The 16,852-nt window shown below is 38.3% G+C and overlaps 1 protein-coding gene across 1 annotated transcript; it reads right to left on the reverse strand.

Annotated features, from left to right (window-relative positions):
• Nucleotides 1–4,703: 4,703 nt before the first annotated feature.
• CXCL13 (C-X-C motif chemokine ligand 13) lies at nucleotides 4,704–10,776 on the reverse strand. Its single transcript, XM_019719978.2, has 4 exons — nucleotides 10,630–10,776; nucleotides 8,845–8,977; nucleotides 5,878–5,955; nucleotides 4,704–5,588 (listed from the first exon to the last, which is right to left on the reverse strand). Exons 1-4 carry the CDS (start codon nucleotides 10,691–10,693, stop codon nucleotides 5,567–5,569), a joined length of 297 nt encoding a protein of 98 aa, XP_019575537.2. The 5' UTR covers nucleotides 10,694–10,776; the 3' UTR covers nucleotides 4,704–5,566.
• Between the last annotated feature and the right edge of the window lie 6,076 nt (nucleotides 10,777–16,852).

Here is a 16,852-nt window from a genome sequence, read left to right on the forward strand (position 1 = left end):
TGCTGAGAGAAATTAGAGAAGTCATATATAAATGGAAAGATATATTGTGTTCATGACTAGAAAGCTCAATATTATTAAGATGCCAATTTCCCCTAAATTGATCTACAGATTCAACATAATCCCAATCAAAATTATTTGGGTGGGGGAGTAAGAAATTGACAAGATAATTCAAAAATTCAAATGGAAAAGCAAAGAAGTTAGTTCCAAAACAATTTTGAAAAGTAACAAACTTAGAAGACTCTGGCTCCTAAATGTACGACTTACTATTAAGCTACACTAATTGAGGCCATGTGGTATTGACATGAGGATAGACATATAGATGAATAAAATGGGAGTACAGAAGTACAGCCATATATGGTTAATTTCTTTTTTATGTGTTTGCCAACATAACTCAATGGAGAAAGGCTTTCATGTAAGGCAGATTTCTAATGTGGGTGTATGGATCTCAAATAAGCACATTAAAAACTGCCCAATATTATTAGCCATAGTTAATATAAATTAAAACATTAAACATCTACTGAACTATCTAAAGTTTAAAAGATTGACAATACCAAGTGTTGGTGAAAACACGAAGCAACTGGAATTCTCACATATTGCTGGTGGGAATGCAAACTATTATAGCTACTTTGGAAAACTTAGGAAGTTAAATATGACCCAGCAGTCTCAAGTCTAGGTATTTACTTGAGAGAAACAAAATCATATGTTTTTGCATGTAAATATTGACAGCAGTTTGATTCATAGTAGCCAAAAACTGGAAAAACTCAAATGTCCATCAACTGGTGAATGAATAAATAAATTATGGCATGTCCATAAAATGGAATAGTAGTCAACAACAACAAAGAATAAATCACTGATACATTCAACAACATGATGAATTTCAAAAACATTATGCAAGATAGTCAGACAAAAGGCTGCACATTGCATACTTCCCTTTATATGACATTCTGGAAAAGGCAAAATTATAAGAACAAAACAGAGGCTGGAGCAGTAATGAACTGAATATTTATCTCCACTTCCCCAAATTCATATGTTAATACTCTACCCTCCAATGTGATGGTACTAGGAAGTGGGACCTTTGGGAAGTAATTAGCATTAGATGAGGTTATAAAAGTGGATCCCTCATGAATAGGATTAGTACATTTATAAGAGTCACCAGAGAGCTTACTTCCTCTGTCTGCTCTCCTCCATGTGAGCACACAATGAGAAGTTAGCAGTCTGCAACCTGGAAAAGGGCTCTCAACAGAACCCAATCATGCTGACATCCTGATCTTGGACTTTTAGCCTCCAGACTGTAAGAAATAAATTTCTGTTGTTCATAAGTCACCTGGGCTGTGGTACTTTGATATAGCAGCCCAAACTGACTGAGAAGGGCTGTGCCAACTAACTCATTGCACTGAACCCTTTAGGAGGGTGAGTTTTATTGTATGTAAATTGTAACTTGATTAACCTGATATTTATAAAAGAAAGTTCCCTAGATGACTCTAATGTACTGTGAGGTTTGGAGTGCTTATCCTAGAACAATGGTTATCAAACTTTAGCAGCATCCTGGAGGCTTTGTGAAAGTTTTTTTCGCAAGTGTTTACTAACACCAACCAATTCATTAATTCTCTGATGCCAACTGGGTGTGTAGCAATTTAATTCAATTCTGACACTATCTATAGTTAGTGCAGAACCCGCAGGTTAACGGTCAGTCCTATACGACTGCCCCCACTTCAGACACCAGCTGCAAATGGGTGCTCAGGCTATCCACATTTCTGCCCGACTATAAATTTGGATGTTCCTATGACCACCACCCTCCAGGGTTGATAATTCTCTAGAACAACTCATAGAGCTCAGGAATGTTCTTTATTATTGGTTTACTATAAAGGATACAACTCAGGAATAGCCAAATGCAAGAGATGTATAGGACAGGGTATGGGGGAGGAACACATTGCTTCCATTCCTTCTCCAGGTCCACTGCTCTCCCAGCACCTCAATATGTTCACCAGCCCAGAAGCTCTCCAAATCACGTTGTGTCAGGGTTTTTACGGAGGTTCCGTTATGTAGGCATGATTGATTAAATCATTGGGCATTGGTGATGGAATTCAACCTCCAGCCCCACTCCCCTCTGTGGAGATCCAGGGATGAGCCTAAAAGTGCCAACCCTCTAATCACATGGTTGTTCCTCTGGTAACCAGCCCCCATCCTGAAGCTATCTAGGGGTACGGTCATAGTCACCTCATTAGCATAAACTCAAGTATGGTTGAAAGGGGCTCATTGTGAATAATGAAAAGCATTCCTATTAGGAAATTCCAAGAGTTTTCAGGGTTCTGTGCCAAGGACCAGGACAAAGGCCAAATATATCTTTTTATTATACCACACCTTGTTAAGCATAGATTCCTGGGCCCAACCCTTGAGTTCCTGATTCAGTAGGTCTGGGGAAGAGTTTGAGTATATGTATATATTAACAAGTTTCCAGATGCTGTTGATGGCGTACTTCAGAAAGACCACACATAGAGAACATTCTACTGTCCTTGAGGGTCACAAGACAGTATAATTTCTCTTTCAAATCTTACCCTTCTGATTCATGGACTTACTCTCTTTCTCAGTTACACCAAGTTTTCTGTAGACCAGCACATTCATTCTGTTCAAAAGTACTAGTAAACTTTACTTCACAGCAAAAAAAAAAAGCAAGCCCTAGGGATATGTATCAATCCTTACACAAGGTTTAGAGCAGTAAAATGGCACATCTCAATAAGAGGGAAGAATTGTAGAAAGGAAAGAGATAGAAAATGGAAAGCACTAGGACAGTTGGGCAAGTTATATCCTGGTGAGGTGGGGCTGAACCCCTACCTTGGGTGAAAGGGAGAGTTATGTTTTCCTTAGAAAACAGAATCATTTTCTCCTTGGCCGCTGCTGGTCAGGTGGGTGTAAGCAAAACAATTGAGGCTCGACTCACTTTGTTAGAGGTTCCCTGCACTCTGCTCCTAGGAGACCCCTGCGTAACTTGGCCTTGTAGCTCTTTTATTCTGTTTCCTGCAGTAAAACATCCTGTTTTAGTCAGCATTCCCTTGTGTTTTCCCTTCAATTCTATTTTAGTTTGGATTTTAATTAACTTATGTATATATCTGTGTATGTAGCCATAAATTTCCTGAAATCTAACTTGTTGTTTCACCATTCCCAACCCACTCAGATCACCTAAAATCACTTTTCCTCAGGCTTCCATAAACTGGCTCAATAAGTTATCCTACATTTTAACCATGGGTTAAGATCCCTGTTCCAAATCAAGCTGAAAGCCCCTAAATCTACTATGACTGTTTGAGGAAGGGGTGCTTGTGTGGTAAGAAAAGCAAATTCAGAAGCCCTCACTGCCCCTGTTGTTTGGTTCTCATTCCACATTTGCCCCTTGCCTTCCTGCTGCCCTCTCACTTGTCCAGTCTCCTGGGGATTGAACTACACTCAATGGGCGTCCCAACCTAGGGGGTACCTGAATGTTCTGGAACTCCTACCCTCCCCTTGGTTTTGATTGGCCCTGAAAAGGAGGGTGGGTCAAGGGACGGAGGTAAGAAATACATTTAGGGATAAAAAGAACTGTAGGCAGCATAGTATTATGATTAAGAACATTCATTTACTGAGGAGTCAGAAGGTCCTGGGTTTGAATTCTTGTTTTGTCTCTTACTCGTTATGTGGTTTGGGGCAAGTAAGTGTCTATTTGCCTCCATTTCTGCTTCTGTAAAGTGGAGCTGATGATATCTACCCCATATAAGATAAGCATAGTGTATTGGTTGTAAACGTGGATTCTGGTGCCCGACTGCCTGGGTTCACAGCTTGGCTTGCCATTGTGTAGCTGTAAGGCTTTGAGCAAGTTACTTAACCCTGCTGTGTCTCAGCTTCCACATCTGTAAAACCAGGATGATAATAGTACCTCATATGAAATGTGACATTTCTTATTTGAGGCTGCTGAATATTTGTCTGGCCACATTTCTCAAAGAAGACCAAAATCAATCTAAAGCATGAAATGATTCCTGACCTCTAAATATTGAAATTGAAAAATGCTGGAATGCAGGATTTTGATGACATTTTATAATCCCTTTTATGTGTGTGTATAAAGAAACATTGAATTGTAGACAACAAAAAATGTAGTATTTATAGGTGCTGTTTACTCCCTCCCAGGAAACCTATTTAAATAAAAAGAGAAAAATGGATGAGGGGGGCTAGATATAATTTGGAACCTGGGAATGCTGGGAGCAGAGCCCTCCTAAAGCAGTGGGGAGAGTGTGGGGTGCAATCCCAGTGAAGCTCACAGTACAGTGGTGGGAGAGCTGAGCTAGAACCATGGAAGGAGGGGGATGGGAGTTTAATTATCTACAACTTCTGTTTTTCAAACCCAATGCATAACTTCGTCAAATAAAACATTGGAGACTTTAAGAATCAATCTAATGAGACAGTGAAAACGGGTTTTAGTAAGAGATTAGACATTTCTGGAGGAAATCACAATGACTATATCAATGGAAAGAGGTTCTCGTAGTCAAGTGTTTTTCCACTGTGTTAATATCAGGAGTAACATCACTCACCCTTTGCCATATAATCTCGATCATCTCTAAAAGGTAAGAGGCATGCAAATGAATAAACATGATGAAATCCTACTTTTCATTATGAAGAAACGTAGAGATTGTCATGTCTAAATTTGAGGAAATGATCCATTAAGAACGAATTGCTCATAATTAAGTCAAATATTGCTCATGTTTATTGAATAGCATTAGAGTAATAAGAAGCATTACAGAATTGGATACCAGAAACCAACAACAACAACAACAACAAAATCTATGCAAAAGATGTGAGTAAAAAAGTTTTTCAGAGCAAACTTATAAAAGAACACATCTGAATATCACCCTTTAAAGTCTTTTCTTGAATAGTCTATGAATTTAAGTCTGGGGATCTTTAAATGTTATTAGTTTTTATCTGTGACAATATGTCTTACAAAGAAGCTCCTTAAGAGTAGAAAAAGGACCCCCATTCCTCTCAATAGTGAGCTTTCAAAAGGAGGATATCTATTATGTGGACCTTTCTGTCTCTTGACAGGCTGATGAAGTTCCATGGGTTTCCCAGGCAGCTGTTTGAATCTCTTGTGGAAGCCTGCTTTTCTCAGGGTGTAAAATGATTAAAATACATTCCATCATTTATTTCTTAATTCAAGCCAGATGTTCAGATTTGAGATTTAAATTCTCATTTCCTAATATTTTTAGGACAATTTAGCATTAAACAATAGGCATATAATCAAAATAAGCTTATATGATGAATAACTAAGTAACTATACTCAAAGAAATTTTCCTCCCTGGTGAATAAAATGCAAATTCCAAGTATGTAGGGCACTATATGCGAAAAAAGTTCAAATTTGCCCTATCAGTCTCCACAGGGTGATTTTTCCATGTATTCTCATGCTCGCATGTATGGGGAAGCTCTTTTTCTTGGAAAAGATTCAACAGAACACAAAACTAAACCCATAGCAGGAATAAGGGGGAATGCAGGTGTCCTTAGCAGGTATGTTGGCATCAGGCCTTCTGTGCCTTAGCTGCAGCTGGTGAAATCAGATATTCATTTTTCTTTTTCTGAAACAAAAACAAAAACAAGAGTCTTGTTTAAAGAAGACCATAAACTGTGGCTTTCTCCTGGACATATCAAGCAAGGAATATTGTGAATGCTGGCTTCCAGTTTAGTTTACTGAGCTGTTAGACTGAGTCACCCCATCTCTGTATGATAGGTAATAATAGTGAAGAATTGGCATTTGTCTTAGGAATTTCTCATAAATTAAAAAATGGCCCCCATTTTGATTGCCCAGGAAAGGGAACCCCTTCAGTACAAATAAGAATCTGAAAACCCTTTGTATGCCTGACTTACCTCCATAATGTCAAAACTCGTTTTGCCCAGTCAGATGCAGGATCCACGCATATAGTTGCCTTGTTCCTCAGTCGGACTCTGGAGCAAAACACAAGTGAAAATAAAGCACTGTTAAATTTTAGTTAATCTTGCACTTAAGGAAATAATTGAGTACAAAAATAATTATTCCCAGATCAAGCAAAATTGGAGGTAAGCAGTTTTAGATCTGGAGTAGGTGATTTGTAGCATGAGGTCTGAGGAATAAGAAAAACATCATTTGCAGACTCACATGGGTGAACTGGTAGAGCTGAATACAAAGCTGACAGAATCTCACAAGTCAGGTTATTGCTTTGTTGACAACTTTTATATGAATTGAAGACAGACCAAATAACTGGCTCCAAGGTTGGCTCACTTCTAAAGCTATGTCACAATATCTTTTAAATGTGTTTGACCATTGAGCTTGGGAGAACAAAACAGACTATAAAACACACTCTCTTGGGGACCTTTTATTTGAAAAAAATTCAATGAAATTTAATATGGGAGAGATTCCAGAGCTGATTGATCTGAGTGACATCTGCATTTGGTTGAACCACCAGTTAGTGACGCTTTCACTGTGCTAAGAAATTAAGCAATAAAAAAAGCAGCAGCAATAATTAATAGCTGATGTTGATCAAGCACTTACAATGTGCCAGGCATTGTACTCAGCAGGTAGCGTGAAACATCTCCATTAATCTCACAAAAATCTTGTGCTACAGAAACTATTATTTCCTCCCCTGAAGGCTTGAGGCCTAGTGAGTTTAAACAACTTTTCTAAGATTGCACAATAAATGCATGATAGAGCAGGATTCAAATGAAAGTTACCTGACTCCAAAACCTACACACTTTTAGCCACAGTTTGCTATGGTCACGATCTGAATGGTTATCAACTGCCAGACACGATAGTCAAAGTTTTACCTGCAGTGAAAGAAGTGAGGTCTCCCAAGTGATGGCAAACTGGGAGACTCTGCTCTTTATTGGCATGACCTCAAACAAAGCACAATTTCTAAATGTGTCATTTATCTTAGCTGTCAAATGACAAACAGCAAGGATCCATCTAGCTAGCTTTGAAACTCCACGCTTGTTGCGTGAATCTTAAGAGGTCAGAGGTCATAGAACATTTGAGTTCCTGGGCAGAGCCTTCCAATTTGGGTTCTGTGTTCATGATGAAAACAGATCATCTGGACTGTTCTGATCATCTGGACTCATAACGTTTTGACCCCTGACTGGTATGACTTTCTCATAATCATTTGCGTCTTTCGTTTCTGTAGCTGGTCATTCAGTAATGCAGAACTTGGTGAGCAGATACGAAATTAAACTTTTGTCACTTCAAAATGATTGAAGTTAAAGCAGAGAAAATTAAGGTGCATTACTTTCCTTGGTTGAAAGGTGAGAGCCTTGACTCATGACAGAGGAAATGTAATGAAAAGAAAGGAGTCTCAGTTTTCTGCACAGAGTAACTTCTCCCAAGTAGGTCATGGGTAGACCTCACACCTCTGAGTTAAGGACAATTATTGTGGTTTAGTTAGACTTTCATTGGCAAAGACATTAGTTAAAGTATAATGCCTTTTTAATGAAAAATTCCATACACATTTTCATATCACACATTTCTTTCTTACAAGTGGAATACAATTAGTCTGAGGCCCAAAGCATTGACATCAAAATGGGACTAACAAAAAGTGAGCCGTTTACAAACATTTCACAAGTCTAAATGAAAGTAAAGTCAGCAAAGCCCTAGGAAGTTGCTATGCGTAATACTTCAAGGTGTTGTGGGTGCTTGGTTCATTAAAGATACATCCAAGAAGGAGAAATCAAAGTTCTAAGTAGTTATATGCAAAAGATCTATAGGCTCCATTTAAAATATTCAATGCAATGATCCAATATTTATTGAGCCTTTACTATATACCAGGTAAGGGATAAAGCATTGCAAATAGAGGAATAAATAATATTTGATCCACTATATAAGAGCTTATTTTCTGGCAGGAGTGAAAGAGGAGGGAAAAAAAATTAAAAACCTGATTGTTTCCACACAATGGTGCTATAATAATTGTAGCTAACATTTACTATTGTGCCAGGCACTGTAGAAGAGGCTTCACATGCAGTGTGTAAAGACTCATTTGATGTGCCATGGAAAATGCTGTGGTAGAAATATCCACAGATTTCTCTGGGAGTATACAGAAAAGGGAGTACAGAAGCAAGGGGTCATACCATTTCAATAAAAGAAAATATCTATTAATTTTAATAGAGGGTATAAGTGCTGAAATATATCATTATATGTTAGTACTAAATTGCTAACTCTCATGTTTTTGAAATGTTAGTACATTTTAGTTCTCTTAAACGTAGAATGAACAAATTTTTTAAAAATTAAAAAAAAAATTATTGCAGCTACTACTGACCCTTTAGCTTAACTCTTTATGCAGAGTTATGGGGATCAAAGTTGATAGACCCTAAAGCTAAAGGACATTTCCATAAAATAGACCTTCAAACGAAGGACTGTTGTAGATACTTATTTTCTTGCTCTTTAATTTTGTGGGAAACAAAGTGTCTGCTTCTGTTGGCAATTGGAATTTGGTGGCTACGGGAAGGGGCCTGAGAATGGGGGAAACGTGGGTGCAGTCCTGGCTCTGTCTCTTTGGAGTGGTACACCTAGGACAGTTAGTTAACCTCCCCAAACCTCAATTTCTGCATCTGTAAAGGAATCATAACAATAGACATTCCTTAACAGGGCTGCGGAAGACATAAAATGAGTGAATGCATATAAAACACTTAGCTCAGGGGCACTGCATAATACACTTAACAAACATTGCTGATTCTCATTATTGGTTTGAAAATTGTTAGTGATGCTCAAAATAAATCACTTTGAGATGTTTGAGTAAGAATACTATGTGGCAACATAGGAGCTGATTTTCACTGGGAGAACGGAATCACATATATTTTTTTCTTGCAACTTACATGATTTCTGTGTTGGGACAACCATTCCCAGGGGGTCTGATATCAATCCTTGAAATGTTGCGGGGTCTGATGAAGGCTGTAGTCGTTTGCTTGCATAGGCACTTTAAGTTTGTGTTATAGATCTCTAGAATACCTGTAAACACAGAATCGGTTATTTTAATCCCTTTGGCACATAATTCATAACTAGAACTTAACTGCTAATCTTTCATACAGTGCATTTGAAGATTTAAAAATTTCAAGTTGTTTTTTCCACCCATATGCCTTCAGTATGTGCATTTCTGCTTGTCTTGGCTTATTCTCAAATATTTTCTACCAAAACCTTAACAATAAAATTAAATTTTTAAAAACACAACTCCTACCGAAATTTGTGATAGAATTATATTGGCATGCAGGTAATTGTCCACATAATAAAATCTGAGAACCACCACTATGGGGACTTACAACTCAGTTACAATTAATACAATATAAAATCAACTGATCTTCACTCCCAACACATAAAAGCCGAGGGCAAGAACTCACCGCAGAGTCCCTGGAGGAATAACAAGCTGTAACAATTATCTCTCTTATCACACTCCCCTCCCCCCCACCCCAGCAATCTATGTGAGAAGAAATACCGTGGAAAATATTTTTGTTCTTGTTTAATACATTAATCCTCCAACTTAGGTGCAAATCATTACTAAACAAAGGCCAATAATAAAAATCCAAGACAATTTTTATCCAACAACCAAAGTTATTGTACTAACCAAGTCCTATAAGTAACACATCTCATGCATTTTAATGAATTCTACCCTCTGTAACCACAGTTCCTTCCAGATATAAGGAACTCAGATCTCAAGGTGTTTACAGTTTAGTGGAGGAAACAAATGAGCAAAAACTAAAATACCAGAGAACGTTGTAGTTTACCCAAGGACCAAATTGCATGATGGGGCAGAAGGTTTTGCCAGGAGCAATGGAAGAGCTTCATGGAGGAGGACAGAAATGAGAGCCTTGAAGGATGAAGATGACATGTGAAGCAAAATAACAATTGAAAAAACTACGCCCTGCATTTTAAGAACAAAAATTTGTCCTCTAAACCTCTAAACCTGAGCCGAGTGTGTCATTCTGCACATGCTTCTGATTCCTGTACCTATATAATAACTTACCACGTCAAACAGATATTTATCTATTTCCACAAAGATAGCCTTCCCATTTAGACTTGTAAGTCTGCTTCTTTGCAGAAAGCATGTACTTAAGTACCCCTGCTGCACTTACAAAGGCTCATGCCAGAGCTAAGACATACAGAATTGTACCAGATGTTCCCTGCAGGAGACCCGCGCATTAAGGTCAATAATCTTGACACCCAGTGAAGGGTTTGGTCAGACAGGTAGCACAGGCCGGCAGAACAAAGAAGAGATACATGGAAAGAATTCATTATAGCAGAGTGAATTTGGAAAAGGCCAGGAATAGACACACCACGCATAAGTCACATGGACGCTGAACTTCCAGTATCTCTTCTTCTATGGCTCACAATCATAACAATATATTAGGTTGGTGCAAAAGTTATTGCGGTTTTTGCAATTATTTTCAACCTTTTAAACTGCAATTACTTTTGCACCAACCTAATAAATGCTTCCAGCGGCAAGAGTTAAATCCTTAAGCACCTTACTTTTAGAAATCTAGGAGCAGAGAGCACTTTCTCTCCTTCAATCATATTTCATTCCATTTTCTAATTGAAAAAGAAAATGGAAATGTCTGAAGACCATTTCTGTTCAAAGGACAATGACGACATTAAGTGAAAGTTCTCACCATGGACTGGACACAGGCTGCTGACGAGCAGCATGAGAAGCAGAGATCCAGGGATGAACCTCATTCTGCCTGAAGGTGGAGTTCAGACTTCAGCTCTGAGTCCAAACTGTGGGTTCTCAGCACAGACTCCTATTTATTTACACCAGTAAGGGCCCTCCCCCTGCTTTTGTCTTCAGTAGATCAGTTGCATCATCCGTTTAAAAAAAAAAAAGAAAAAACCCAAATATTGCTGAGCTTGCTTTTTTTTTTTTTTTTTTACCTCCTCTTGCAAATTTTATGAATTTGCTTCAGAGCACTATTAGTGTAATAAAATGTTTCTTGAAAATGTAGACTATAAGTGGCAGGGATGCTGCAGGAATTTGGGGATGGGAAGAGAGGGAAAAGACATCCATTTGGAGGCTCCACGGCACTCTCTCTGGGGTCACTACCAGTGATTGTGCCTTTGATTGCTTCTCTCGGTGAGGGGCCAGCGGGCTTTCTAAATGGCATCTGAATATACACTCAGTGAAATTATGGGGTCTGTCAGGGAACTGCCTTTGGTAGGTGCTCAGTAAGTATTTGCATATCTAATACATGTCTCTTTATATACAGGCCCCTATGCTGCCTAGCTTGTTGTTTTTCTACCAGCCTTTCCCATCTCTTATTTTACTATCTGAAATATATGACTACTTATGTCGTCTGATCATCATGGAAATCCTGGAAGGGGCAAATATGTGTCCCCTTCATTGTGTCTTGATGAAAGAGGAAGGCAATGGCTTTGAGGAAGTGAATCTTGCTGGCTCTTGCATGCAAGTTATTGAGCTTGAGATCCAGGTGTCAGTGAGTGGTGTCCTTAGAATATCATCAGATGCTGTACCCATATTGCAGTTTGTTTAACAAAGCATATGTGCAGTTTGGTTTTGATCCAGCCAAATAACTCATGGGGACAATAAAGCCACAGCCTCAACTCACTTGTTAGGAGCTCTTTGATTTAAAAAAGCTATGTGGACAATGGCTGGTCTGGCTTAATTTACTACTGGGCTGTCCTGGGAGTATACAAGTGTGCATGTATGAAACCGGACGCATTAAATCACTGGAAAATCAGAGGTTTGGCCTTTTTGGTGTGACTTTCTCAACAATTTGATTTGTGCTACTCAATTAGCATTGCGGATGTTTAGCATCTTAGGTGTTCCATTGTGAATGGCTATGGGGATGCGATAATGTCACACAACCTTCGTACAACAAGCAGTTCTCTGGTTGGCCTGAATGACTGTAGGGACATGGAACTCATCAGTCTTTAGGCAGCCCATTCTATTGTTTGGGTAATTCTAGTCATTAAAAAAATTCTTTCTTATGTATGTGTGAAAGCTGCTTTCCTAATAGTTCAGTCACTTTATCCTAATCCACCCCTGATTATCATGTGAAAACAATTTTAAGTGCTCTTTCATATGGTAGCACTCCAAATGTTTGAAGACAGTTGGATCCCCCAGGAAGCAGAGGCTGAGATAGCTGAGGGAGTAAAAGAAGTTTTGTGTTTCTGTTGTTGTTTTTCAGAATAACTCCTGTGATAGGTAAAAGGGGGGAGGAGGCAGGAGTGGGCAGGGAGTGCCTTGGATCGCAATGCTGACAACTCAGTGGGAAACTCCTGAAAAAACACTATTAAAGGAGCCCCACAATGGGCAGAGGTGTCCAGGCCCTGCTACCGGTGCCTCTCAGAAACATCATGGCCTCTGGTAGAATCAGAGACAGGTCCTGAGGGTGTTAACATCTGTAGGCTGTCTGTTGGCTAACCACACGTCTCACAGCTGGCCAGCAAGTTATTTCTTTAAGGGAGATCTGAGCAGTGAACCTCTCTGACTATCTGTCACACAGGGTTATAAACTAGAGGTTATGAGCACAAACTATGGCGTCACCTAGCCAATGACTTTGGACAGATCACTTAACTTATCTATGCCTCATATTTACTGGTTTTCACATGAGGATGATAATTTTAAAGGATTGTTTAGAGAATAAAATCATCTAGTGTATGTAGAGTTCTCAGCAGAGTGCATAGCACATCAAATGAATTCAATAGATAGACCATCCATCCATCCATCCATCCATCCATCCATCCATCCATCCCCCCATCCATCCATCCATCCTCAATAGGTCTTTTTTTATCATTATTATTAGTTTCAGGTGTACAAAACAATGTAATAGTTAGATATTTATACCCCTCACAAAGTGATAACCCCTCGCCCCCAATCCACTACCCCCCTGACATCGTATACAGCTGTTACAGTTCCACTGACTCTATTCCTTATCTGTACTCTACCTGTAATTATATCTACATTAAATTATAGTTCACATTCATTATTTTTCAACTTCCATAGGTATTACTAACACACTTCAGAGGTAAATACCCTATGCTTTTTTAACTTATAACACAATTTGAAGCTCTCTCACCATCTTTTTTCATCATAACTTATTTTCAAAAATATAAGCCACCATTTGGTTTACCTTTTTGAAACCTGTTGAACTTTTTCAATGTCCTAAATCATGACTGGCCTTTCTTCTGCTTTCCCATAACTTCTCTCCGACACACACACACACACACACACACACACACATTGGTATGCACATACATCCAAATACCATACTATCCCAAGCATGGCTTTGCCAACACAAAGTAGAGGAAGCCGTTACTTTTTTTGTCCTAGACACTATTGTTCCATTAATTCATACCCAGACTGCATAACAGTATTCTGGTCCCTTATATTGAAATGGCAGGCAACAAAATTTTTTTTTTTTTTTTTTTTTAAATGGTCAATATCAGACTATATCACTTTCATTTCACTCTTTTACAATTTGATCTTGGCACCCACATGTCATTTGCCTCTATTATATGTACTATGCATCTCCCTGTTAGAATAAAAATGAGAGATGCTGACAATAACAGAAAGAGTGTAGGAACAAAGGCACCTGAAATAGGACCTGAATAAATCTAGGAAATTCCACAATTGGCTCTTATTAAAATAGGGCTTCCAGATCAAGGAACTAATTCCAAAGCAATTCTAAAATTTGATTTTGCTCCTTTTAATGCCCAGAGTTCTGGATGTAGTTTAATCTGACCAAAGAAATTTACACCTGCATGCCCCAAGATGGGATTAGAGATTGCACAGATCTCTGATAGCCAGATGATTCTAGAAGTTTCAAGTATGACTCCATGATCTCATTTATAGGAGGGATATGAATTTCAAAAACTTGGAAGTCAAGAAGAAAAATATTTTGAACAAATAGATGTAAGTCCCACATGGAAACATTTTATTTGTTAAATAGTTTTTATAGATACCTTTGTTTGCAAACATATAAATTGATTTATGGCAAACCTGAATTTTATGACCAGATATATAAAAATAGTGAAAATGAGAAAATGTGGGGAAGAATTTTTTCCCTGACTTTGGAATCAAACCAGATTTTCTTTCTAGACCCAAGAAAAACTGGGTAGTTTTGAGTACCCTTAGTACTTAAATTGTGGGCCATGGGCTGGCACTATCAGCTTTATGTGAGAGCTTATTAAAGATGCAGAATCTCAGGTCCTGCATTTTAACAAGATTCCTAGGTGATTTGAATGCACCTTAAAGTTTGAGGCACTGGTCTCCTGTAGCATGAGCCATGTGTACTCGTGCATTCAACTTATCTTCAGAGAAATGTTTACATAAGTCATCTCCTCAGAGTATAATGTGCATTTTAGTGAAAGCAGACAGGACAGCTAAACGCAGAGCAGTAACAATAACACGGAAATGCTCTCTCAAGATATCAAAAAGTGAAATGTCACTGAGAGTTGGCATACCTGGTCAAGGTATCTACCAATCTAGCTAGCCAATAGACATTGAACAGAGGGCCCATGGTAAAGTTTAAAATGATTCAAGGAATAAAATTCTTAAAATTTTAAGTAGTTTGTAATAAAACAAGAGACAAGACAAATGCCACTATGACCAAATTGAGAACATTTTTTTTCCTGTCATTTACAAAACAACTCAACTAGAAAACAGAAACTTACTCTATTCTGTTAACAAATCTTCCAACCTGCTGAAAATCTGACACATACTTGCTTCCACATACCTTTCAGCACAACAGAGAAGTATTCTAACCTGGCAGGTAAGAGCTCAGGTTCTGAAATCAGACTATTTGGGTTTTTATTCCCAGCTCCAACACTTACATGCCTTGTTACATCCCCAAGGCTCAGTTCCTTCCATGTCAACAGGAGTTACTGGCAACAGTAATAGCTTCTTAGAGGGTTGTGTAGGGAACATAACAGTGTGTTTCGGGCAAATAGAAAGTACTCAATAAATGTTAGATATATTTTATTGTGAAAACACAAAATGTGTAATTTTTGTTGTTTTCTTATTTCATTTATTTTATTTTATTGTAGTAAAAACACAACATGAAGTCTACCCTCTTAAATATATAAGTTTATCATGCAGGATTTCATCTTTCTTCAGAAGCAACTTTGGCTTGATTTGGAATTGAAGCTCCTGACATGAATGAAAATGTCACTTAGGTTTCCACTGGATGTAGATGATTCCTTAAGTTTAAATGTCCTCTGGTCAAAAAGCTGTCCCACTTTGAAAGTGATCACCCACACTCTATTTTTACCCACTTGAAACAAAAATATTGATCTTCTTTCCCTGAGAAGATACCCGTGAGGGTTTGTATCTGTTACAAATGTACTGAAGTTTTACAAAGCAGGTGTTTTACCTTTTAACATTATTTTCATCTCGGCTGAATTGTTTACAACAGCCTGGTGTTTGCCAGACAATGGTTTCAAGATCTATACCTGTGGCAAAGGTATTTCTCAAAGATAGTTAAGGTCATATTTCAAGTTCAACTCAAATACAGTCAATCCCAGACAAACCTAAAATGTGGCTGTCAAGGACTCCTTTTCTATATATTAGGAGGGTGATTTGCCAGAAGACCGCTAGGTGGCAGTATTACTTATAAAAACAGCTTGCAGAAAGGGAAAGGCCTATCCTCAGGTAATCCTGCTTTGCTGACAAGAGAGCTGAGTTGAACATTATTTCAACATTCAACTCACTTATTTGATTTGGTTTATTGCTTTTTTTTTAATATTGTGGAGTTTGAGTTGTTGGTTTTTTTTTTAAATTAGATTCAAATGTTAACCAAGAAGGGGAAAAAAAACCCCTAAAAATCTGAAGTAATCCAATAAATTCTGGTCCAAATCCAACTTCTTGGCCTGGAGGTTGCAAAATCAGATTGTGTATCAGTTGTCTGGCATGCAAGCATGTTAGGCCTCAGCAGCAGCTGGGTGTGAACCTTCTGTGATTAGAAAGGTTTCTGAGAACAATAAGGCTACCACATACCAATGTCAAAGTGACGGTCAAGTTTTCCAGCCTTTTAAAACAAGACAGTGAGAATGAACAAAATAGTCACCCTGTTCCAGCTCCTGCTCGGACTCCATCACGTACAGATTATTTCATCATCTGCTTTTTTCATTTAGCACGTCTTTATGTTGTAACCATGCATGGAATCCTGGATCTTATAATAAGTCAGTGGTTTCATTTTCCAGCAAGAGCAGTCCTATTTCATTTTGAAAGTTTTGGGCCTATCACTCTGTTCTTTTAATATCTGCTGATCCTTAGACCTCAGGGGCCCCCCAAGTAATCCTCTTGGTCTCACACCCCTTGGCCAGTGCCTCCTCTTCGTCTAACCAGACATCAAGCTCCTCCTCTCATTGTGCACTCTCTCCCTAAGCAAGCATGTCTCTTCCCTGCTTCAGAGTTAGATGTAAGTCCACTCACATTTATCCAATAGCCTGCTGGTCATGTCTTCATAGAGGGTGCTTAGGTCCCTCCAACCAATCATGTTTAAAACTGAATTTAGTTTCTCCAAAATCGGCTCTTTTTTCAAGTATTCCCACTCTTAGTAAATGGTATCATCACTCACCAAGTTGCTTGGAAACCAGTAAATCATCTTTAATTCCTTTATCTCTCTTAGTCCCCATATTTACTGGGTCTCCAAGAACTGCTATTTGTATCTGTTAAAGTGTCTTAGCTTTGTCTACTTTTCTCCACTTTCATTGCCACCTCTTATTCCAAGCCACCAATGTCCTTTTTTTTTTTTTTTTTTTTTGGGTATAATTGACATACAGTATTATAATAGTTTCAGGTGTACAACATAGAGACTTGACATTTCTATTCATTATGAAATGGTCACCACTATAAGTCTAGTTACCATCTGTCAC

The sequence above is a fragment of the Rhinolophus sinicus genome, linkage group LG02, assembly GCF_036562045.2.
Source record: "Rhinolophus sinicus isolate RSC01 linkage group LG02, ASM3656204v1, whole genome shotgun sequence".
NCBI lineage: Eukaryota > Metazoa > Chordata > Mammalia > Chiroptera > Rhinolophidae > Rhinolophus > Rhinolophus sinicus.

Excerpts from the sequence above, each read along its gene's own strand:
- CXCL13 (XM_019719978.2), bottom strand. The coding sequence starts at position 10,693 with ATGAGGTTCATCCCTGGATCTCTGCTTCTCATGCTGCTCGTCAGCAGC. Across the intron at positions 8,978-10,629 it reads CAGCCTGTGTCCAGTCCATG|GTATTCTAGAGATCTATAAC; the intron begins GTGAGAACTTTC and ends CTGTGTTTACAG. Across the intron at positions 5,589-5,877 it reads CGAGTTTTGACATTATGGAG|AAAAAGAAAAATGAATATCT; the intron begins GTAAGTCAGGCA and ends TTTTTGTTTCAG.